The sequence below is a fragment of the Epargyreus clarus genome, unplaced genomic scaffold (assembly GCF_041222505.1).
Source record: "Epargyreus clarus isolate Ecla_fem2 unplaced genomic scaffold, WU_Ecla_fem_2.2 ptg000017l, whole genome shotgun sequence".
NCBI lineage: Eukaryota > Metazoa > Arthropoda > Insecta > Lepidoptera > Hesperiidae > Epargyreus > Epargyreus clarus.
In genome coordinates, this window is record NW_027332225.1 from 13,221,190 (window position 1) to 13,245,925 (window position 24,736).

The window sequence follows — 24,736 nt, forward strand, 5'->3', positions numbered from 1 at the left end:
TCTACGCGATTTGTAAGCTATATCTAATTATTAAATAAAATGACTAATGTCATTTGTCAAAGTTCAGAGGCGGCAAGAACCAGTTTGGCTGTTGATTTTATTTTTATACGAATTAGAATGGTTAAAGATTTATTATTTTTTCGCCCTATTCATTTTTATTTTACCGTGGTGCTTACTGATGCAATTATATTATTGTAAACATAAATGGCTTCAAAGGAAACTTCAAATTTTAATAAGAAATATTCAATTTATAGTTTTTTAAAGAAAGGAGATTCTACCAATGATGAAAGGTAGGCGACTAATAATTGATTAATACTTAATTTATTAAATCAGATATTATGAGAAATGTCGGTGACCTCTCAGTATTGAGTAGCTTGTTAATTGTTATTTAAAAAAAAAATAAGGTAATCTGTTTAGAGCACTTGTACGATCTTTCTCTTTTATATCTTCAAATAATAGAGGATAGGTTTCCAGGCATATCTAGAACACATACATTATTTTTTTGCAATATTGTATTTTCTTCCTTAGTAAATAGTCATTTGTGGCAGTATATTAAACTTTAGGCATAGTAGTAGCATTTTGCTTTGATTTCTATTCTTTATAAAAGTCTCCACACTATATATTAACAGTACTTGAAGGTAATGGATTAACAATCTCAAAATATGGAAATTATTTCTGAATGATTGTTATTATACGTAACACCAAATTGTTTCAATATTTCAATTTAATCTTCACTAAATTTCAATATTTTTGAACTTTTAAATCTATTTAATGATATCACTAATTTATTACAGGCAAAATGGGACAGAACAAGCATCTGAAAAGAGACCAGTGTTCAGACCAAAAAAACCAAGTAGCTCTACAAAATGTATGTACTCATGAGTAAATGTGGACATTAAAGTAAATTGTTTACGTTTTATTGAATTTAATTTAATATTTTTTCAGGGAAACCACCAATAAAAAAATCAGAGGGAGATAATGTAAACAGCAGCGTAAGCTTTGTTTTATATTTATTATAGAAATTTATTAATGAACAAAATAGACTTTTTACTTAGTAGTATATCTTATATATAAATTCTCGTGTCACTATGTTAGTTACCATACTCCTCTGAAATGGCTTTACCGATTTTCACCAAATTTTATATGCATTTTCAGTAGGTCTGAGAATCCGCTACTATCTATTTTTCATACCCCTAAATGATAAGAGTTGTTCTCCCTTAACATATCTTTATTTTTATGACAACACAATGTTTGCCGGGTCCGCTATTATATTATAAAAATCCATGTTTTAGCATGTGTCAACAACAACACCTCAACAGGGATCAAACAACACTATTGTCACATACAAACAACATGCAAACAATACGAGAAAAAGCGTCACTGATATTGAGTCGGACAGTGATCGCTTGTGGGATAGCATGGATGTGGTAAATATCACATTACTTTTAAAAATCATACCATTATTGCATATGAAGTTCATTGTTGCATTTTTTCTAATTAAACTGTATATGTAATAAATACTGGATGATTGGTACTCAGTAATATGAGGATAGCATACATACTAAATCATACATATAGCATACTAAATTGAGAGTACTTACCATAAGTTGGACTGCAATTTCTATCGCTTGTCCCTTAAAACACTAGAAAACTGATAAATTTTTAATGCAAAATGCAAGTGTTTTTTTTAACAGATGCCCTGTTTGCCCTGTAAAAAAATACATATTTGTTGGTATTATATTCATTATAATTACTTTGAACTAGTTAAGTCTGTTGCTTACCTTGATTAAATTTATTACCAATATGTCTAACAGTTTATTTCTACTCTTTATATACTTATTCATGTAACTGTTCTAGGATAGCCCTGGATATTATTCAGGAAGTGAAGGAAAGTGCAAATCACCAGTGAATAGAGATAGGTGTCCTAAAAGTAATGTAACAGCCACTCCAATTAAAAATCATACTAAAACTAAGTCACCTCATAAACATAAATTGGTCAAAACTCCTGAAAAGAAAGACAGAGATCCATTGAAAAATTTAAAATTAGATAGTAGTATTTCTGATTTCTTGTCTGATATCTCCGAACATCCCGTATTACAGAAATGTGCAAAGGTAAATATCGGTTTTTACTTATTTCATAAATTCTAATGAAGAAGCCAATTAAATTTCATAATTTATTTAATTTTTCATTACAGGATAAAGGTAAAAACTTAAGTCAAGAAGAATTAGAAGAATGTAAAACAATGTATATAGATATTTTAGAAAGAATAAGTGATGCTTTTAATAGAATTCCACACTGTATAAAAGAGAAATTTCCAGGGTATGACAGTGCAACATACTCCAAGATTAACCATTTAAAAACAAAGCTCAAACTGCTTATAAGGAAGAAAGTAAATGATAATATTAGTTCACAGACTACAGATAAATCATCACCAATACCCAATGGAAATTATTCGGTTGATTTTGTTGAAATTGATGAATCTCAAAGTCCATTATTATTGTCTGATCAAAGTTATATTCAGAAAAACAATGAAGTAAGCAGTCCTAATAGCACAAATGCATCTATAAGACTTTCATTGAATGAAACCCAGCCTGATAAAAATGATAGTATACAATCAACAGCCAAAAAGTCACTGACATTTGATTCTCCAGCTTCCTGTTCAAATGAATCAATTGAAGTTAAGGAACCTAAGGGATTGTTTTCTTACAAGAGGCCTTCTATGAGCACTTTAGATAAACTGCAGAACTTATCAGAGAAGCTGAAACCAGTACCTAAAGAATCGCCGACAACTACTTCAATACCAAGCAGTTCTATTGCATTTCAACCTCCAGGTTCAAGTAAAGATTACTTGGAAAGTCTGAATAAAGGCAGTCCTTCAATAAATGAGAAAACAATTATTGATGTAGACGAGCTGGATGATTATGACCTTACAGATGTTTTGGATGACGATATTGCTGATGTTATTCCACAGTCGTCCAGTCAAAGCACAGAATTTTCTAGCACCAATGCTTCTACTAGCGTTAATGATAACATTGATATAAATAAAAAAGGAATTGTGATTGACGATGACGGCTGGCCCGTGTACCGCGAGGAAGACTTCAATGATGACATGGATGTCAACATAGGGGACTTATCTGTCCAAGAGCAGGAGCAGTCGAAATACGAAGGAATGGGTGATTTTCACGCCGGTACACAAAACGACGGCATTACAGGTAAATTGATTGCAGGTTTAATTGTAACTGTTTAATTACCATTCCATTTATTTTTTCTTTGTTAAACTCTATTTTTGATATTTTTTTACGTCTCCCTATCTATGCCATAGATAATATTGAAGTATCAACTAAATTTTATTCTTATCAGTAGTGTTTATCATGAAGGTCTATAGGCTATAGGTCTTTAGGCTATTTCGTCATTTATTTATTTAAGAAGGCATACCAACTAAGTCCATGAAATGAATCTAATATATATGACAATAAGAAAAAGTTTTTAAATATGCACTTAAATTACAGGTTTACACAACATTACAAATAAGTAAAATCAAAATCAGATGCGCTAATGTCCTTACAAAAAACATATCTTACAATAAAAGTAACTGACTTTTTTACAAATTCGGTATCATACAAACTATAAACTACATTAACATGTGATTAAGAGATAATGGATAATATTATACAAAAAAAAAAGACAAAAATTACTTAATATTACATAATGCTATTGAGACATTTTTCTTGAATTTCCCTATTGTGTCAGAAAATAGGTCAATATTAACATTTTGAAACAAAGAGTTATACCATTTCATGGCTCGGTCATGCAGACATCCTGCCTATATATACATTTATATTTATCATGAAATAAGCTAGGGAGTAGCATAGCTATCACAAAATGACAGTTATAAATGATATGAGATGTGAGTCTTTCGTAGAGAGATCGTAGAAGGAATCTGCACAAGGACTGTTGAAATAACTGTTGCTTAAGTAAATATAAAATACCGAGGAAGTTATGAGGTTTCAAACTCCATAGATCACAATTATGATACAAAAGATATGTTTCAGAATCAGCCACCCTGAATGTTAGCTTAACGGGTAATTTGAAGAGTAATTCAGTACCAGTTGATGAAAACGGCTGGCAAATATATAGTACAGATTACTTCGACAGTAGCGTAGCTATACTAAGTAAAGATACTACAAATGATACTAATACAGATATCTGTAAAGATGACTTTTGCGTATCAATGACAGATAATTTTGTAAGCGGACAATCCGTACAGGGCGGTCGCGTTAAGTATGATGGAATGGGTGACTTTTTCGACGATACCCACAATGATGGTGTGACAGGTGAATTGATTTTTCTAAAGGGCACTATAGTCAATCGCACTACAATGCTTTATGGTAACCTGTTGCAATCTTGGGCTGTTGTGATCAGAACTGATTCGAGTCTAACTGTGATAATATGTCATCTACTCATCTAACTTCATGGGATGCTTTGTTTTATTCGTCTTAATATGTTTCATAAACAATTGATTTCTAGTAATTTCTATGTACATTAATGGTGTTTCTTGCTTTATACTGCTGCATTAACATTTTGACCGTATGGTACTGAACTCTCTTCGTTTGATTGTATCGATTTGATTGTATTGTAAAATTCTAAGAGTCGTAGTTCGTCGTCTTCCCACTGTTCATATGTTTAAATATCGTTCACACCAATTACGCTTATAACTAATACGGAAAGTTCATAATATAACTAATTTAACTTAAACAACTAACTATTAACAAAGGTTATATCGGAGTCGATCTTCTAAAAAATGTGTTGAGATTGAGATATATTTATTTGTTGTTTGAATATTGGTAATTCATCCAAAATAGTACAAAGCTCCTATTCGAGGTCGTTTCTCCTCGTCAAAGTTACTATGAAATGTCTCATGTATATCTATCTCTTCAAAGTTATAGAACTCCTCCATCTGCATTAGTTGTGTTACACTTGAAGCTCTAATTAGAACTTCATGCAATGCATACCGTATGTTTTACAGGAGAGTTCGATGGTTTGAACTTCGAGCACTCAGCGTTGATGATGGAGAAGTTCAGGGAGAAGTTCGGTCTGAAGTCGTTCCGGCCGAACCAGCTGCAGGTGATCAACGCCACGCTGCTCGGACACGACTGCTTCGTGCTCATGCCCACTGGCGGCGGTCAGTTACCATGTTGTTATTATAGATTTTATACGTAACACCGAAACCACGTTAACATTAAGTTCGAAATGACGACCCAGGCTTTGAAATATCGAAACCAATATGCAATTTGATAGAAATATTAATATAGCTTTTTTATAATATAGGAGTAGCAGACGAACATGCAATCCACCTGATGATAAGTGGTGGTGGTACTGCTGGCCATGGACATCTGTAAGCAACCCCAGATAGGATTGCATTCCTACCCGAGGTCGGCCACAGATGACGTTACCATACAAAATATGATTCGTGCAAGTACATCCAGGTAGAAATGGAAGCTTAATATAATCTTCTTGTAAGTAACCATACAAATCAGAAAGGAATCATATAAGCAACCATATTGGCTTAAAATCTTATGCCCTCTATTTTGTTTTGTGATGTGATATTTTTGGGTAATATCTATTTAATGTTATTTGTTTGCAGGAAAATCATTATGTTACCAACTGCCGGCTATATTAAATCCAGGCGTCACTATAGTTATATCGCCGTTGAAGTCGCTAATCCTAGATCAAGTTAACAAGCTACTATCACTAGATGTAAGTTCATATTAATTTATAATTATTTTTTGTTATTGTCACCGACTGATGTAATTGGTTTAATCGATATTTGAGTACTCATTATCTATGCAGAAATGTAGAAACTCAAAAATTATGTATGAAGAACAAAGAAAAAAAATATTTTAGAAATTAATTTTATTATTTTAAATCTTCTTACATTGTTATAAAAGCATTTACTACAAATAATTCCCATATCTTTGTCTTTATTTATTTATTTTCAAAGATTTGATTTATATCTACACTTAATAAAGTACATAGTAAAATAATATCAGAAAGTGGTAGAACTCTTTTTGTTTTGACCCTAGAAATATAGCAGTTATAAGCAAAAATAGGCATGGTGGCATGCTGCCGGACTCGAACCTCAAGACGTTCTACCACCTTCACAAATGTTACATTACCAGATGACTTCTTACCAAACCCGATTACAGCAGCACTCATCACTGCTGTTAGTAGGCAGATAAAGGTGTGGCTTAGGACGTACTATCACCTTCACAAACTTTACGTTACCAGATAACTTTCTTACCAAACCAGAATACAGCAGCACTTATCACTGCTGTTAGTAGGCAGATAAAGGTGTGCCTCAGGACGTTCTACCACCTTCACAAACGTTACGTTAATAGATAACTTCTTACCAAACCAAACCAGAATATAGCAGCACTTATCACTGCTGTTAGTAGGCAGATAAAGGTGTGGCTCAGGACGTTCTACCACCTTCACAAACGTTACGTTAATAGATAACTTTCTTACCAAACCAAACCAGAATACGGCAGCACTTATCACTTTTTTTTATAATATAGCAGTAGCAGACGAGCATGCAGTCCACCTGATGGTAAGTGGATACTGCCGCCCATGGACATCTGTAATGAACCCCAGATAGGATTAGATATTCCTACCTGAGGTCGGCCACAGACGCGCCGCTACTCCTGAGAACTACTATGGAACACCTCGGAAAAGTATGTCTCCCTTACCACACCCTTCAAAACGGAACACAGCAACCCTTAATTCTGCTGTTATAATCATATAGTTGTGAAGGTGGTGTCGCCGGAGTCGCACCACAGAGGGTTCTAATTCGCAAACTTTACATACGTTACCAGATAATGGCGGCGCACTTATCGGGCGGTGTGTCCATGGCTGAGGGGGACGAGGTGTACCTGTCGCTGGCGGCGCGCGAGCCGCCGCTCAAGCTGCTGTACGTCACGCCCGAGAAGGTCAGCGGCTCCGAGAAGCTGCAATCCGCGCTCGCCTCGCTATACGCGCGTGGGAAGCTCGCCAGGTACAGAAAACAATGTTTTTTGCTAGTTTAAAATTAGGTACATTTCGTTTGATATTTCTGTTGGTGTGTAGTAACTACATAGCAGTTTGACAAGTTGTAGACTGGACCCTGATAAGTTGTACATGCTCGATAGTCAAAAAGTGTATTTGATATTCTCTGTCATTTTTAAAACAAGTGGTAATTCATAATTAGTCCGAAAGCTTTGAATTTTTCTAATTGGTGTGCCTAAGATTCCAAGTCCGTACAGATAAAACCTTAAAATCCTCATTTCCCCTAAATTTTAATTTCCAAGACCTAGTTTAAGTAGGAATGTATAAATGTGAAGGGACATTGTTCAGGATCGTGATCGACGAGGCGCACTGCGTGTCGGCGTGGGGGCACGACTTCCGGCCCGACTACAAGCGGCTGAGCGTGCTGCGCGTGCGCTTCCCCGCCGCGCCCATCATGGCGCTCACCGCCACCGCCGCGCCCCGCGTGCGCACCGACATCCTGCACCAGCTCAAGGTACCCCGCAGCTCCGGCGCCGCTCCCCGCCGCGCCCATCATGGCGCTCACCGCCACCGCCGCGCCCCGCGTGCGTACCGACATCCTGCACCAGCTCAAGGTACCCCGCAGCTCCGGCGCCGCTCCCCGCCGCGCCCATCATGGCGCTCACCGCCACCGCCGCGCCCCGCGTGCGCACCGACATCCTGCACCAGCTCAAGGTACCCCGCAGCTCCGGCGCCGCTCCCCGCCGCGCCCATCATGGCGCTCACCGCCACCGCCGCGCCCCGCGTGCGCACCGACATCCTGCACCAGCTCAAGGTACCCCGCAGCTCCGGCGCCGCTCCCCGCCGCGCCCATCATGGCGCTCACCGCCACCGCCGCGCCCCGCGTGCGCACCGACATCCTGCACCAGCTCAAGGTACCCCGCAGCTCCGGCGCCGCTCCCCGCCGCGCCCATCATGGCGCTCACCGCCACCGCCGCGCCCCGCGTGCGCACCGACATCCTGCACCAGCTCAAGGTACCCCGCAGCTCCGGCGCCGCTCCCCGCCGCGCCCATCATGGCGCTCACCGCCACCGCCGCGCCCCGCGTGCGCACCGACATTCTGCACCAGCTCAAGGTACCCCGCAGCTCCGGCGCCGCTCCCCGCCGCGCCCATCATGGCGCTCACCGCCACCGCCGCGCCCCGCGTGCGCACCGACATTCTGCACCAGCTCAAGGTACCCCGCAGCTCCGGCGCCGCTCCCCGCCGCGCCCATCATGGCGCTCACCGCCACCGCCGCGCCCCGCGTGCGCACCGACATCCTGCACCAGCTCAAGGTACCCCGCAGCTCCGGCGCCGCTCCCCGCCGCGCCCATCATGGCGCTCACCGCCACCGCCGCGCCCCGCGTGCGCACCGACATTCTGCACCAGCTCAAGGTACCCCGCAGCTCCGGCGCCGCTCCCCGCCGCGCCCATCATGGCGCTCACCGCCACCGCCGCGCCCCGCGTGCGCACCGACATCCTGCACCAGCTCAAGGTACCACTACTGACAACAGTAGGGTATCCTTCATAAGTACATCCGTAAGAACAAGAGTCCTGTTGAGATTTTCCGCAACTCATTAAGAGATGGCTTCAGTGGTATTTTTGAATCACTATCATAACTTACAGTGAGATCTTCCTACGCCCAAGCTGAAAAACTAAAAAGCTTTCTAATATATATGTTAAACATTTTTCAGTAATGTGCATTTCTTTCAAAACAGGTGAAAAACTGCAAATGGTTTTTAAGCAGTTTTAACCGGCCAAATCTTGCGTACCGCATCTTGCCGAAAAAACCCAAGGCAGTTAACCAGGACGTAGTCAACATCATCCGCGAAAAGTTCCCTAGGTAAACTCCAATTTCATAGAGTTTTATGATATAACATGTACATTAGACAACCACTTTTATTATCATTACATTATATTGGACACATGATATTCGTCATTTAAAATTAAATAATAATTAAATAAAAAAGCAGTGATAGCCTAGTGGTTAAGAATTTGGGCTTCTCGATCGAGGAGTCCGAGGTTCAAATTTCAGGCACGCACCTCTGATTTTCAAAGTTATGTGCGTATTAGAAATTAATTATCACTTGCAAAACGGTGAAGGAAAACATCGTGACGAAACCTGCATACCTGGAGGAGAGGAGACCCATGCCCATCAGTGGGACAGTAATGGGCTGTTGATGATGATGATGATAAATAGTAGGGAAGGTTTTCTTTTTACTTTATTTCTAAATAGAGGTTTACGCAACGTGACTTCTATGCCGCCTTATCACGTGATCACATGATGTTATTTTACATTTCGGCAGGGACTCCGGCATCGTGTACTGCCTGTCGCGCAAGGAGTGCGAGGCGCTGGCGGCGGACCTGCGCCGCAGCGGCGTGCAGGCCGCGCCCTACCACGCCGGGCTGCCCGACCGCCGCCGCGAGGAGCTGCAGGCCGGCTGGGTCGCCGACAAGTATAAAGTGGTTAGCTACCGGTTTTTACTTTTTTTACAATATAGGAGTAGTAGACGAGCATGCAGTCCACCTTATAGTAAGTGGCTACTGCCGCCCATACATCTGTAATCAATCCCAGATAGAATTAGATATTCCTACCTGAGGTCGGCCATAGATGCGCCGCTACCCCTGAGGACTAAACAGGAACGTCTTAGAAAAGTATGTCTTCCTTACCAAACCCTTCAAGAAGCAGCGCCTAAAACTGCAGTTTTTAGACAGAAATAGGTGCCGCCGGATTCGAACCACAAAGAGTTCTACGACCTTCAAAACTACTGCGACTCCGTTTGTGGGGAGTAATTTATTTGTGATGCCCTTTTTTAAAATTTGTGTGTGGTACTCAATATTAAGACATTTCAGCATTTCCCGTGATTTGTACTTGGGCCCGGTCGAGAAATTTATAATGTAAGAGTGCAATAATTGGTTGTTAGATCTGCGCGACGATCGCGTTCGGCATGGGCGTGGACAAGGCGGACGTGCGCTACGTGATCCACCACAGCATGCCGCGCAGCGTCGAGGGCTACTACCAGGAGGCGGGCCGCGCCGGCCGCGACGGCGAGCGCGCCACCTGCCTCATGTACTACGCCTACCGCGACGTGCTGCGCTACCGGCACCTCATACAGAGTGAGTGGCACCTCGCAGCGGGAGGCACTACCGGGAGCGGGCCGCGCCGGCCGCGACGGCGAGCGCGCCACCTGCCTCATGTACTACGCCTACCGCGACGTGCTGCGCTACCGGCACCTCATACAGAGTGAGTGGCACCTCGCAGCGGGAGGCACTACCGGGAGCGGGCCGCGCCGGCCGCGACGGCGAGCGCGCCACCTGCCTCATGTACTACGCCTACCGCGACGTGCTGCGCTACCGGCACCTCATACAGAGTGAGTGGCACCTCGCAGCGGGAGGCACTACCGGGAGGCGGGCCGCACTGGACATATATCGGTCCGGATAAATTGATGATAAATAAACCGTCTAATGGACTATTCATTGTGTTTTGTTAATATTAAAACAAATTTAATGCAAATTTTTTGGTTGTGTGTTGTAGTGGAGCGCAACACGACGCGCGAGGCGCAGCAGGTGCACCTGGAGAACCTGCTGCGCATGGTGGAGGTGTGCGAGAGCGTCAGCGAGTGCCGCCGCGTGCAGGTGCTAGCCTACCTAGGCGAGAGGTAAGTAGCCTTTCATGTGTAAAGTAGTACTTTCTTGTCCGGATCTAGTGTTGCCGATGGATATTTTTGCGTGGTAATAATAGCTATTTGAAGATTATAGTAAAGTAGACACAAAAGTGTCTACTTCACTATAATTATTTTGGTCAAGTAGAGTGAGTACCATATCTAAATAATTTTTTATACAAATTTTCTTTTACAGATTTTCAAGAGAAAAATGCGCAAGTGATAAAACTACTGCATGTGATAATTGCCTTAATCAGCAGGACTATAAGGTATGATTTTTTTTAATATAAAAATTTCTGTTTGACATTTACATAACTCCTACGCGTGTACATAATTCATCTGTTATGTGTTAATTTCGGCTGCAGCCAGTGGACGTGACGGAGGAGTGCAAGATGATCGCGCGCTGCATCCGCGGCTTCGGGCGGGACTCCTACACGCTGCTGCAGGTGGCCGACGTGCTGCGCGGCGCCGCCACCCAGCGCCTGGCCGCGCTGCGCGACTGCGACATGCACGCCAAGTACTATTCGCGATTAATTTCTAGTCCGCTCTGAAGTTGTTGCGCGCAGGGGTAGTCGAAGAGCCGATGCGGTCGAACACAACTATAAGCATATACTTCATAGCAACAGTAAGGGCATACTAACGCAGCGATGTACCTGCGGGCGAGAGCGGGCAGGGGGGTCCGGGGAGTGAGGCTTTTGTAGTTTCCACGCTGTCTTCTTCTCGCTAATATCTACAATTTACTGTTGCGACACGACTCATTTCTATATTCCGAGCGGACAAGAAAATTGGTAGACACTTAAAAAAAATAAGACTAAATTTAAAATCGTATTTCTAATATGACACTTTTTCATTGAAGACTTCGTACACAACGCCCACTCAGTTTGTCAAAGTGCGCTCGGTCGGCAGATGCAAGTCGTGGCCGCGCGGCGACCCGGCGCGGCTGCTGCGGCAGCTGGTGGCGCGGCAGGTGCTCGCCGAGCGCATCGTCGTCAACAACGACATCCCCTCCGCCTACCTCATGCTCGGGCAGAACGTTGACAAGTTAGTACACGCTTCGTATCTGCTTTTCGTTTTTTATAATATAGGAGTAGCAGATGGTAAGTTGCTACTGCCGGCCATGGACATCTGTAATCAACCCCAGATAAGATTAGATATTCCTGAGGTCGGCTACGGATGCGCCGCAGATGCGAGGACTACGCTGGAACGCCTCGGAAAAGTGTGTCTCCCTTACCACACCCTTCAAACCGGAACACAGCAGCGCGTAACTCTGCTCTTATTAGGCAGAAATAGGTATGACGGTGGTGCCGCCTGAGACGAACCAAAAAGGGTTCTACCACCTTCGTATTTGTTCTTAAGTAACTAACGAAGCGACAGTTTAAAGGAGACATACTTTTCCAAGGCGTTCCAGCTTAGTCCTCAGGGGTAGCGGCGCATATTGATATCAACTACTGATATAATAAATTGAAATTCACATTCATTACAAGTATTGATTGAGCTACTGACGCGAAACTCTTAAGAAACTTAAATTTTTTTTTGGCAGGCTGATGTCAGGGAATTTGCGTATAGTGTTCCCAATGCGATGCGAGAACAAAACGAGTGTGGCCAGCGTGGCCGCGCCCTCCACCAAACAGGCTGACAATTCTATTGGTGCGCTCATTAAGAACATCGAGGATCGCTGCTTTGCCGATCTTGTCCAGGCTTGCAGGTGGGTCATAGTTTCATCGATAACGATGATGATAAAGATTTTTTATAAAATATGATAGGAATATTATTATGGGGTGTTTTAATTTATCTTTCTGAACTAGATTCTGATTGACTTTAGAGTTCAGATAGGATATCTTTTTTAGATGGGGTTGGTATCAGTGACCCCAAGGTGACCGGCAGTAATGGTCGGTAGCATGCATGTATATTGTTTTTATCAAATAAAAAAGTAATCTATAAATTAAATTGTGTTGTGTGCCTACGTGTGTATAAAGGGACGTTTTTTAATTTTAGCGCATTTATGTCTACACGTTTTGCGTGCATACGTGTATTAATTCGCTGCAGTGTTTTAGTGACCCGTGGGCGTGTGCGTATGAAAGATAGGAAGCAAGTGGTCCGCGTGCTGGTGCCCCCTTACGTTAACTGCGTGCATGTGTGACTTATGTGAGTATGTATGTGCGTCTGTGTGCGTGCATAAGTTACGTATTTGACACGGTAACCGTGCATAGACCGTGCGTGTGTTTGCGTGCGTAAGTGACGTATTTCACACGTGTCCGTAAACAGTAACCGTGCATTCGTCGTGCGTGCGTGTGTGTGTGTGCGCGCGTAAGTTACGTATTTGACACGCGTCCGTAAAAGGTAACCGCACATTGATCGTGTGTGTGTGTGTGTGTCCGCAGCGAGATGGGCGCGGCGCGCGGCGCGTCGCTGGCGGCGGTGCTGCCGCACGCGGCGCTGCGGGCCATGGCGGCGCGGCTGCCCGAGCGCGCGGCCGACATGCTGGCGCTGCCGCACGTCACGCGCGCCAACTACGACAAGTACGGCGCGCAGCTGCTGCGCATCACCGCCGCCTACTCCGTCGAGAAGCTGGGTGAGCCGCGTGTGTCCCTAGCATGCCGGAGCTCAACGAATAATATTTCAACATGACCTTGTAACCAAATTATTTAATGTTTTGTCTATCAAAGATTGATATTAGACGATTTCTTCGAATTAGACATTATTAAAATTGGATATATTAATTATTATTAATAAGCGTTAATATGCAAGCGAACATAGTTAAAATGAAATAAGTAAATATACGTTTTTACACGATAACCGAGATAAAGATAATTCCTATATAAAAGAAAGGCTATAAAAATAAGGCTACAAGAAATATATATAAACAAATATTTTAAGCAGGATATTGGGCTTATTAACATGTACAATTAACGTACAAAATATTCGAATCAATTATCAATTTCCAGGTGTTCTCATGCAATACGAGGACGACTTACAACAGGAAATGGAGAAAAAGCGTGAGGAAGCGTGTTCGGACTCCGAGACGGACTGGGCGCGGGAGGCGCAGCTCGCGGCCGCGGGCAGCCCCGCGCGGCGCGGCCGCGGCCGGGGGCGGGGCCGCTACAGCCGCGGCGGCAGGAAGACTTATAAGGGGGGAGTCCGGAAGAAGTCAGTATTTTAACTTATATACTACCCTCCTAATATTATATTTGAAGGTGGTAGAACCCTTTGTAGTTCGACTCCGGCAGCACCACCGCCACACTTATTTCTGCCTCATAACAGCAGTGTTAAGCGCTGCTGTGTTCCGGTTTGAAGGGTGTGGTAAGCGAGATATACTTTTCCAAGGCGTTCCAGCTTAGTATTCAGGGGTAGCGGCGCATCTGTAGCCGAGTTCGGGTAAGATTATCTAATCCTATCTGGGCATATCCTATAGTATATATAAAATATATTAATAGCGACGCCTTAAAAATTCAAAGGTCGAAAGAAAGATATAATGCCTGATGTGATATATGCGTGACAAAAAGGTTATAGTAAAATTTGTAGTGTTTTTAAAACATAATTTTAGTAAAATTAAACGAGAGAGAGGGAGAGAGAGAGAAAATATGTTTTTAATTATCGTAAAAATAAAAGTTTAAAGGTGTATTTGATATATCGTCATGTCTTCAACTAAGTGACTTTTACTCTTTAAAATATATTAAAATACTAGCTGAACGGCAAACGTTGTGTTCCCATATAAATAAAAAAAATGTTAAGGGTGAAACTTTGGTCACTTTGGGGTATGAAATGCATGTAAAATTATGAATATGCATATAATATTTGGTGAAAATCGGTAAAGCCCTTTCGAAGGAGTACGATAACTAACATTGTGGCACGAGAATTTTACATATAAGATATAGATAAAATATTAAGAACAATTATTATTAATTCCAGAACACGGCGCGGTGGGGGCGCTGGCTCGGCTAAGAAGTCCCGCGGAGCCAGCGGCGCGGCGCGTGAGTAGCTACTACTCTTCCTACGTTACGTTACTCTTACGTTACTCTTACGTTACTCTTACGTTACTCTTCTCGTAACTGGGGGGAACCTATAGTCTGATTCATATTTAGGGGACCAAAATGTAAACAAAGAATGTCATAAATTAATTACATAATCTGCGAATTATTGTATAATTTTAGCATTACTTTTCCATTTTCGTTACTTAAATTTTTATTTTCAGGAGGCAGCTTTCTCGGCGCAATGCCGCTACCGAAGCCAAACTTCGCGGCTCTGAACGCACAAATGCTCAAGGCTAAGAGTTTGAAGTTTTGAAAAGTCGCGGATGATTTTATAATATGTATGTAATTTGCAAAAGAATGCTATGTGTGGACAATATAATAAACTTACGGTCGAATAGACAACCATCTTCGAAGTTAACAACACAAGTGCCTCACAAGCTGCTTTAGGTTCTAATTTATAAAAATAAAACTGAACTGTGTGATATCGATTACATTTATATTTGGTTTATACATTTCTCACGTTCTAGCAATCTCAATGTTCATCTTAAAACTTTGTATATTATTATAGTCTACTATTAAGTCTATAAAATTAATAAGTAATGCGTTTAAGGATTAATTAAGATTTTATATTGTTTTAGCTTTTGGTAAAGAAAGAGCCAAGCAGGTTACGTGATCTTGTCTGTGCAGCTGTTGCGTTCCACTTATCTTACGTTCGTTATTAAAAAGCAATCTATCCAAGGTTTTGCTTTTTTTTACCAAAGTTCGAATTTTGAAATTATCTGCGTACTGAAAAGTGTCAAATTACGATCTTTTCAAATTTTATTCTTTGATAATCTGATTTTAGATGCGTATGGAGCCATTTGTTATCGATTTTATTGGATAATTTCCGTTCTTTGCGGTCGTATTGTAAATAGTAATTACTTTCGAACGTGCTGTGATTGTAGAAACGATAATTGTACCTAATTCATTTTTTACTTGTCCCACCTCTGTAGTTATAATTTGATTGTTACCTATATGTTATTGTTTAATTTATAATGTTAAGATTTCATTAAATAAATCAAATCAAATATTTTGTAAATACATACTTCTTTAATTACAATTTCACTTGTGGAAACCAGAATAACATATAAAATAAATGTTTTTAATAAAACGACAGCGGAAAGGCATTTAAAAATGGTGCAGACTTATTCTATTCAAGTATCTTTACAAGTGTATGATTATTTTCATGGCGTCCCCCGTTTTGGCGAGGTCGAAGGCGTCTTTGGATTTCTCTATGGGGAAATGGTGCGTTATGAAGGGCTTCAATGAGATTGCGCGGCTCGACACGGCAGCTATCGCTGGAGGGTATCTGGAAAACATTCATAAATTGACTAATGGTTAGAAGTACCTATAAAATCAGTGCTAGACTAGCTCAGTAGTTAAGAAACAAGGCCTCTTGATCGGGGGATCTGAGGTTCAAATTCCAGCCACGCACCGCTGAGTTTTCAAAGTTATGTGCGTATTAGAAAGTAATTATCACTTGCTTAAACGGCGAAGGAAAACATCGTGAGGAAACCTGCATACCTGAGAAATCTTAAAATATTGCGCCAAACTTCTAGTCCGGTTTGACGTTGTTGCGCACGAGCGTTGAGTTGTTTGACGAGGGTGCCGGTGGAGCTGCTGTCTTCCCGCTAATATCTACAATTTCCAGTTGCGACGCGAGTCATTTCTATATTCGCGAGTCGATATATAATGGCTTAAATGTAAGTTTAGTTACGTGTTCATTATCCTGTAGGAGCCTCTGATGTCCACCTCGCGTAGCAGCGCGCTGGACAGCGGCAAGTTAGACATGCTGTCCGCTATGCCCACCACGAGCACCAAGCCGCCTGTCTCTGTTGCCTGGAAAATAAAGTATACGGGCTTGCTCAAAACGGACTCAAAATGTCTGAACTAAATGTGCTACGGATAATTGGCCAAGTGCGAGTTGTACCCTTACACGGAGGGTTCCGTACCACCCTTTTTTATATTGTCATCATAACAACCACAGAAGTGAATGCACTGTGCAAATTTGAACTGTCTATCAATATGGTTTCTTGTATGGCGACTCTTTATTTTAAAGATGCTTTTTTATATTTAGTATTTGTTGTTATGGCACGACCATCATATTCTGTGATTCAAGTATTTACCTATTACGATTTCAGAGATAGACTGTACAGACGGACAGATAGCGGTGGCTTAGTAATAGGGTTCCGTTTAAAAACCCTAAAAGTGCACCATTGTAGAACTCTTTATTTGGTTCTCTCATAATCAAATCTTATCATAGATATAAGTATAGATAAAAGTTTACTTACCATTAAAGCGAGTCTTTGAGCTGAAGCGTAACCAGAGGCGTCTATGCTGATGTCAGGCCTTCTGCCCAACAGCTGAATGACCTTCTCCACTGATTCTTCCTCCGAGATGTGTGACCCTACCAACAGCGTGTGGTCCGCGCACAGCTTCCGTGCTGTTTCCAGACGTGATTCCACTACATCTGGAGACATACTATGGTTTTAATACTGGTAATAGGAAATATCGTGCTGAAATCTGATACTTATTCAATGTTTTATTAATATAACCAATATCAAATGGCAACGACAACCAATGAACGACAGAGAAATCGATCACAAAGCTTTTTTACTTTCAAATAGGTATTTGAAGTTTGAATCCAAACTCTGCTACTATTTAGCAAAAATACAGAATCATAAAGAATTATAATAATTAAATGATTCATGAAATTATATATGAAGGGCTAATAAAATCATGGTTTTTATTAATGACTGACATAGTAAGGTAATTAACAGCATTATCAAGATTATATAGGTAACGCTGCTCGCTTTCGCCCACGGGCATGTAGCTGCGTTAGTGTGCCCTTACTGTTGCTACGGAGTATATGCTTGTGGTTGTGTGCGACCGCATTGGCTCTCTGACTACACCTGCGCGCAACAATTTCAGAGCGGACTAGCAGTTTGGCGCGGACTATAATAATGTCTTACCGGTCATAATAATACTGGAGGCGCCCATGGCTCTGGCGCTCATGGCACAGAGGATGCCGATGGGCCCGGCGCCCAGCACGAGCAGGTTGGAGCCGATCTTGACGCCGGCGCGGTTGCACGCGTGGATGGCGATGGCTAGCGGCTGCACGGCCGCAGCCTCCTCCATCGTCATGTTGTCTGGGATTCTGGGTAAGGTATTACCATCAACACATTATTGTCCCACTGCTGGGCACGGGTCTCCTTTCGAAGTGAAAAAGATTAGGCCATAGTCCACCGCGCTGGCCTAATGCGTATTGATAGACTTCACATACCTAAGAGATTTTTTTTTTAATTTCTTTGGTATGCAGGTTTCCTCACAATATTTTCCTTTCCCGTTTACCCAAGTAATAATTAATTTCTAATACGCACATAAGTTTGATAAATCAGAGGTACATGCCTGGGATTTGAACCTCGGACCCCTCAATCGAGAGGCTTATTTACCAGCTCCGAAGATGTGAACCACTTTTTTTACAGTGACAGCCATTAAGCATAGGTTTGGCTGCAGCTACTTCAAAGAACTTTATATTTTTTGCATGTTTGAAGAAGACAGAAGTTTTGACCCGGAAGAGAGTGGACGAAGATAGCTCGCCAAATTTACATTTGAAGTAGAAGCAGAAGTTTTTTCTTGGAATGTCTAACGTTGGAATTTTTTGGCACTAAATCTTTCTCGCATTGTACTTGTTTATTGTGATATACATTTTATCAGTATTCAAATTTAAGATAGCCTTATTTGTTTTTGCTAAGATTATTGCTCTGCACATCATATCTTTTGTGGGTTGTGATATATTTATTGTGTGGAATACTTTTTACAAAAATGTTTTAAAAACGTCATAACATGAATTGAAACTTTTTTCTAAAGGTGCATCGCATTTTGCATGTCGCTTTGAATTTCAGTGTTATGGAACGTAGTAATCGACACTTTGGCGCAATTCAGTTTATTTGTAGAGATAAGAAAAACATTTTTTCTAATTGAAAGTAGGTGAAATCGTTACTTAGAATGCAGTATTTGCTCTAAATTAGACAGTAATCCTTAATTTAAACATGTTTTTCTTGGCACTATGGCAGCGAAGCGCTTGTAATAGCGGCAGGGCACCGGGCACAATAGTTGCTAATATTTGCTTACTTATGGCAAAAGTCAGCGACATGCTTGTAGTAGCGGCAGAGGTTGCCGTCGCCGCCGACGGTGGAGCAGTAGCGCGGCGCCGCGCACAGGTTGTAGCGGCCGGCGCGGCACAGCGCGCAGCTGCGGCACGGCTGCGTCGGCTCTATCGCCACTCTGTCGCCCACATTCAGGGTACTCACTTCTGCTCCTACCTGGAGTTGATCATATTTTTTCTTTAGACAAATGATTATTGCAGCTATTTGTCATAGCCAGATGATGCTTATGCTGTCTATTCTATTTCAAATCAAATCAAATAGTTCATTTGTTTATAGATATAGGTATACATGGTGGTTTATATAGGTATACATGACAGTTCCATTATATCTAGTCATGTTGCTATGACATACAATTTATGACTTAAAAACAGCAGTGTTAAGTAATGCTGCGTTCTCGTTTGAAAGATGTCGTGGCTATTATAAAAGTTACTTACCTTGATGACAGTCCCAGCGCCCTCGTGTCCCATTACGATAGGTTTCGACACCTTCTCGCTGCCGCACTGGCCCGCCGTGTACATCTTCACGTCCGAGCCGCATATCCCAACACTGTCCATCTTTATCAGGACCTCTTCAGAAACAATGATAGTATTATTTATGAATAAACAATTTATTTATAATTAAGATTTTTGATACTCACTTTGTGGTCTTAAGATGGTCACTAACCTTATGGCCAACATTTTAGGTACCTATATAAAATGAAATTATACTTTGTAAGCTGACAGATCCACACTTGGATTTCCTGTTATAGGTGCCATAATTTGGTAACTACACAAAAAAATATTGATGTTTTTCTGGCCGGAGAGTGAAGGTGGAAACGCTCTTTTGTCCGACCACTGTGCCGCTGTGCGTAACCGGAAGATATGTTTATATTTTTAATTCATTTTTATTTTATTATATAGAGGAATCCTATGAACATGCAGTTCACCGATGGTAGATAAGTGTCCATCTATAATCAACCCCAGATAAGACTAGAGTCCTGCTTTAGGTGCGTTGCCACCCCTGAGAACTAAGTTGGCAGGCGCCGGGTATGTCTCACGGTTACGTTGGCTTATATGTTATACGTTTGTTTGAATAAGTATTTACCTTTTTCGTTGATCTCCGGCATTGGCCATTTTTCCTGCAATAAAGAATTGTTCTTCAAAATCTATAGTAGGTAAACCTTTACAATGGGGATGGTAGATAATAGGTTCATTCTTATGTGATTAATTTGATCTTTTTAAGTAATGTCGTGGTTCGTCTGCTAAACTGCGCTACATTTTATATCGTCATCAACAACCCAGTGCTATTAGTATTTATTTAATCACTTACCTCTGGGCTTAAGTACATCCAAATTATTTAATGCAAGTTTGGTGGAAAATATAGTGAATAAAACAGATAGCTTGTACAAAGTTCTTCATAATGTTAGGACAGTACTGTGGATTAGGTACTTATCACTATTTTTCTCAGCTCTCTGATATGAGGTTTGTTTTCAGCGATGGGAGAATAATAAGGATAGGTGTACCTATTCATTCCACAGCAATTTTCACGCCTACCATAACTGTTACCATACTATTAAAATGTAATTGATAAACCTAACAATACCCTAAGTATTCGTTCTGTTTAAAATTTAATTCGTCTGTATATTATTTGAATAGACTGTCATGTTGTTTGATAAGCAGCTGTGTAGGTACATGAAATGAAGTTTTATAATTCGCCTTACATTTATGCGTAAAATGACTTCGTTTTTATTATCAGACACAAATATTGAAATGCAAGTGTGAAATGTAAGTTTTTAATTTCAAAATAAATACAAGATTTTAAACTTATGTTCAAATTATATAAAACAGATCTTAAAATATTTATCTTCTTAAATAGAAAATGTCAGGAATTATAAAATATCCCTTTATAGGTGTTACACGTATCGAAATTTGTGTAATTTATGTATGTATGTAGCAGGGTTGTTGCTGATGCAGGTTTTTACTAGATCAGCGGATGCTGATGCTGATGCTGATTTTTTCAGATTAATATCAGCTGATGCTGATGCTGATATTTAAAAATACTAAATATAAATATATTTTATACTGAGGTATTTGTACGTAAGGGACATATTACGAGAATAGTCTTTTTTAGCCAACTTCACAAAATGAGGCGGTTTCTCAATTTTACCGTATATGTGTCTTTTTTATGTTTACTTCGTCGTTTATGAACCAAACTGGATGATTTTTATTTTGTTGGAAAAAAAGATATTTCCAAAGTAGTTCCATTATAAGAAAATAAGGGTCTGATGATGGCAGACCAGAGAAATCGAGGGGAACTTTCAAAAATCGTAAGGGCGACTAGTGCATTTGTAAGATTTTTAGTATGTCATCACTAAAAAAGGCGAAAAACAAAGTAATTAAAAAATGCAATCGACTTCCATGTCACTACAAAGCAAAAATCAACTGAAACAAATTTTGGCTCAGCACATATATCCGAAGCCGGCACTCATATTAAACACGCTGTTTACGCCGTTATCCAACGAAATATATTTAGCACCGACTTCAGAACCAAACCAACATCCACTTCAGCTACCCTCCACTTTGCAGTGACACAGAAGTCGGCATTTATTTGTTATTTTTTTACAAAAACTACACTGTATCGTATCTTTGTTCAATAACGAAATATTTGGTCATATTGCACTTTTCACTGGATGTGGCATTATGAATTGAATACATAATTCTGTTATTGATTGATTGGACTATGATCGAAAGTTATTGATTTCTGACCAAATTACGTTGTCAATACATTCGAATGATTGTTTGATGACAACTTGTGTTTATAAACTTCTGTGATTGGCTGAAACTCCACGTGATTTAAGCTCGGTCCCGCCTTCAACGAACACGTCACAATTTCAATATCAGCATTAAATATCAGCATCTTTTGTTGCGGATGCGGATGCTGATGCTGATATTTAAAAGAAAGCTGATAATCAGCGGATGCTGATGCTGATGCTGATATTCGCAACAACCCTAGTATGTAGACAATTAAACATACTGGGACAAAGTTTATTTAGTCTTTATAGACAGAAAAATAATCTACTACTATATGGTTTTAGTTCTAAATTATTGGGTAATTGAGACATTTTAAAATATAACGGGTATCACGATATGCGGTTATTAATTTCTTTATTGCTGATAGTTAGAACCAGTGGCGTGGATCGAGGTCACGGTTTCGCCGTCACCACGATCCAATGATGAAAAATCTATAACTACTTTACCTAATTCTACCTATCAAGTTACATACCTAGGTAGTCTATGTACCCTGTCCATGTAGTTCCAGGACCAGAAAAGGGCTACGGTATCCCCTACCTGTCGTAAGAGGCGACTAAAAGGGGCTTCCGGGGTTGCGGGCGACAAGAGTGGGAGCTCAAACCGTCCGGCCAGCAACCCCGGGAAGGACGGCGGTATGTGTGGTCGCATACCGTCGTGTACAATACAGACGGTGTGACGAGCGGCATGCTCACTTGGACGAGGCCCGACGGGGCAACGCGCTAGAGGACTCCGGTTGCGTTCCCCTGGAGATCCCGGAGTCCTTTACGCAGCGCCGAGGACGGCCACCGGGGGGTTTTAGTGCTGTAAGAATCCCACATAACTCTGTGTCGTTCCCGCGGCACCGGGTACCTTTCGAAGGTTTCCCCCTCGAAAACAAAAAAAAAGGTAGTCTAGGTACCCAATCTTCAAGTTAAAATTTGTATAGCTGAAGAATAACTTTTTGTTTAAATTTAACAAGTGAGATAAAATTATGGAATCATTTAAACGTCGTAACAATTACATAAAGTTGATATCAAAATATAACCTTTCATTTGATTAATTGTAACCTTTGATCTGTTTTGATTATTTTCGTGTAGGTACATTTTGTTGTATTGTAAGTTAACGACCTACTATGACTACGCAAAAATATTGTAGATGATTAGGCAGGAAAACTAAAAAATATTACATAATATACAATGACAACTTAAATTCAACAAATAGAACATTAAAAGAATTGTTCAAAAATCTGATCTCTAAACCCTGGTTGATACTATTCCTTGCGATTAATTATTGTACATGCCCATTTTTTGATATAGGCCCTAGGCACAGGATGTGAAGGAGGCTTAGATAATTAAATAGGTTTAATTATCTATCTCATTATCGGCGCCACGGATGCAGATAACACTTGCCAGCGCGGTGTCCCTATAGTCTCGAGACTGTTCTGGTCTCCGAACTTTTAGCTCTGTAGCCACGGTATCCTCTGGCTGTAATAGGGAAGACTAAAATGGGTTCCCAGAGTTGTGGGCGGCAAGCGCGGAAACTCGAACCGCCCCACCGACGACCCCGGTGAGAAGGACGGTATGAAAGGTTGCATAATACCTATACCCTATACATAAACACTTGATGGTATGCGGGAAGCATAAAATTTCCGAGCAAGCACTCTAGTGTCTGGCTATGGGTCTCCCCACCAGACATTTTTTTATTTACGCATATTTTTTTAGTAATGTAATTTTTTAGTGATCTCATCATCTTACCTTTATTACAAAATATGTATAAAAAATAAGTATTTGAAAAATATACATTAAATTAAATAGATATATCTAAATCCAGACCAGCGATTGAATCTGGGACACGGCGTGGCACATCTCATGTAACGGAAAAGCATTGTACCTAATTTCTAGTACTTACAACTCTCAAATCATAAGCTCCATATAAAACAGCCGCGATATTGTCCCCCATGATCACTATGCCTCACCACTCGTTGATGACTGACTGAACGTAATGACTGCGCAATCATTTATATTCCGAAACCAAACATACTTCATTATATTTCCCGAAAAACATTACAAACTACGCTAGTCAGAAAAGGCTTCATGTTACATAATTCATACAGATAGGTAGATAAACGTTTCATAGTGAGTAGGTACACCTTAGTACAGGGGTTCCCAATATTTTGTAACCCGCGGCGCAGTTACAAGTTTAATATTTTTTGACGGCGCCCTGTCCTTTTTTTGTTCACCTTTGTTGTTTTGTTGTTGTTTTGTTTTGTTTTTGTCCTTTTTTTGAAACCTGCGACACAGGATTATGTGGGACTCTTACCGCACTAAAACCCCCCCGGTGGCGTCCTCGGCGCTGCGTAGAGGACTCCGGGTTCTCCAAAGGAACGCAACCGGAGTCCTCTTATCGCACTGCCCCGTCGGGCTACGCCCAGATGAGCTTAACGCTCGCCGCACCGACCGGTGCGTACGACGATATGCGACCACACATACCGCCGTCCTTCCCGGGGCCGTTGGCCGGGCGGTTCGAGCTCCCACTCTTGCCACTCACGTCCCCAGAAGCCCCCTTTTAGTCGCCTCTTATGACAGGCAGGGGATACCGTAGCCCTATTCTGGTCCCGGAACTACAGGGACAGGGTACCAGACTACCTAGGTACCTAACTTGATAGATAGAATTAGGTAAAGTAGTTATAGATTTTTCATCATTGGATCGTGATGACGGTGAAACCGTGACCACGATCCACGCCACTGGTTCTAACTATCGGCAATAAAGAAATAAATAACCGCAAATCGTGATACCCGTTACATATAAACAGGGATAAACGGCGCCCTGACCTAGCTAACTATTTGAAAAAGATAGTCGAAAGAAATAGGTACCTATAATAATAGTAGTTACGTTAGGTTAATCGACACGAAAATTAAAACTCCTTAATATGAAATTGTACAATATGTTATTAAAAAACAATTATACGGAAAACAACAACAAAGACTTAAGAAAAAAACAAAAATTAAATACGATATTTATTCAGTCAAATCAATGTGAAGGGTGAGCTTGGTGATCTCCGCCTAG

The 24,736-nt window shown here is 41.0% G+C and overlaps 2 protein-coding genes across 3 annotated transcripts; one reads left to right on the top strand and one right to left on the bottom strand.

The window, feature by feature from the left end:
• The first annotated feature begins 43 nt into the window (after positions 1-43).
• Blm (Bloom syndrome helicase) lies at positions 44-15,778 on the top strand. The gene is made up of 22 exons (XM_073082189.1): positions 44-290; positions 795-868; positions 946-992; positions 1,293-1,427; positions 1,858-2,112; positions 2,196-3,213; positions 5,028-5,183; positions 5,646-5,758; positions 6,874-7,052; positions 7,391-7,556; positions 8,780-8,904; positions 9,368-9,527; positions 9,986-10,178; positions 10,597-10,720; positions 10,920-10,992; positions 11,089-11,240; positions 11,630-11,764; positions 12,264-12,428; positions 13,105-13,295; positions 13,669-13,870; positions 14,633-14,694; positions 14,916-15,778. The coding sequence occupies exons 1-22, from the start codon at positions 205-207 to the stop codon at positions 15,005-15,007; spliced, it is 3,903 nt and encodes a 1,300-aa protein (XP_072938290.1). The 5' UTR covers positions 44-204; the 3' UTR covers positions 15,008-15,778.
• Positions 15,779-23,872, bottom strand: LOC140749148 (sorbitol dehydrogenase). Of its 2 annotated transcripts, none has more exons than XM_073082187.1 (8): positions 23,579-23,872; positions 19,986-20,019; positions 19,337-19,470; positions 18,868-19,058; positions 17,706-17,890; positions 17,025-17,203; positions 16,451-16,572; positions 15,779-16,042 (listed from the first exon to the last, which is right to left on the bottom strand). In XM_073082187.1, the coding sequence occupies exons 1-8, from the start codon at positions 23,627-23,629 to the stop codon at positions 15,898-15,900; spliced, it is 1,041 nt and encodes a 346-aa protein (XP_072938288.1). In that variant the 5' UTR covers positions 23,630-23,872; the 3' UTR covers positions 15,779-15,897. The 2 variants fall into 2 exon arrangements, with proteins under 2 accessions (XP_072938288.1, XP_072938289.1); XM_073082188.1 differs by lacking the exon at positions 23,579-23,872 and adding an exon at positions 20,211-20,536.
• Between the last annotated feature and the right edge of the window lie 864 nt (positions 23,873-24,736).

Coding starts and splice junctions, on each gene's coding strand:
- Blm (XM_073082189.1), top strand. CDS start 205: ATGGCTTCAAAGGAAACTTCAAATTTTAATAAGAAATATTCAATTTAT. Junction 869..945: donor ACCAAGTAGCTCTACAAAAT/GTATGTACTCAT, acceptor ATATTTTTTCAG/GGAAACCACCAATAAAAAAA. Junction 10,993..11,088: donor TTAATCAGCAGGACTATAAG/GTATGATTTTTT, acceptor TTTCGGCTGCAG/CCAGTGGACGTGACGGAGGA.
- LOC140749148 (XM_073082187.1), bottom strand. CDS start 23,629: ATGGGGGACAATATCGCGGCTGTTTTATATGGAGCTTATGATTTGAGA. Junction 20,020..23,578: donor GAGCTTATGATTTGAGAGTT/GTAAGTACTAGA, acceptor TCTTTATTGCAG/GAAAAATGGCCAATGCCGGA. Junction 19,059..19,336: donor GCGCTGGGACTGTCATCAAG/GTAAGTAACTTT, acceptor GATCAACTCCAG/GTAGGAGCAGAAGTGAGTAC.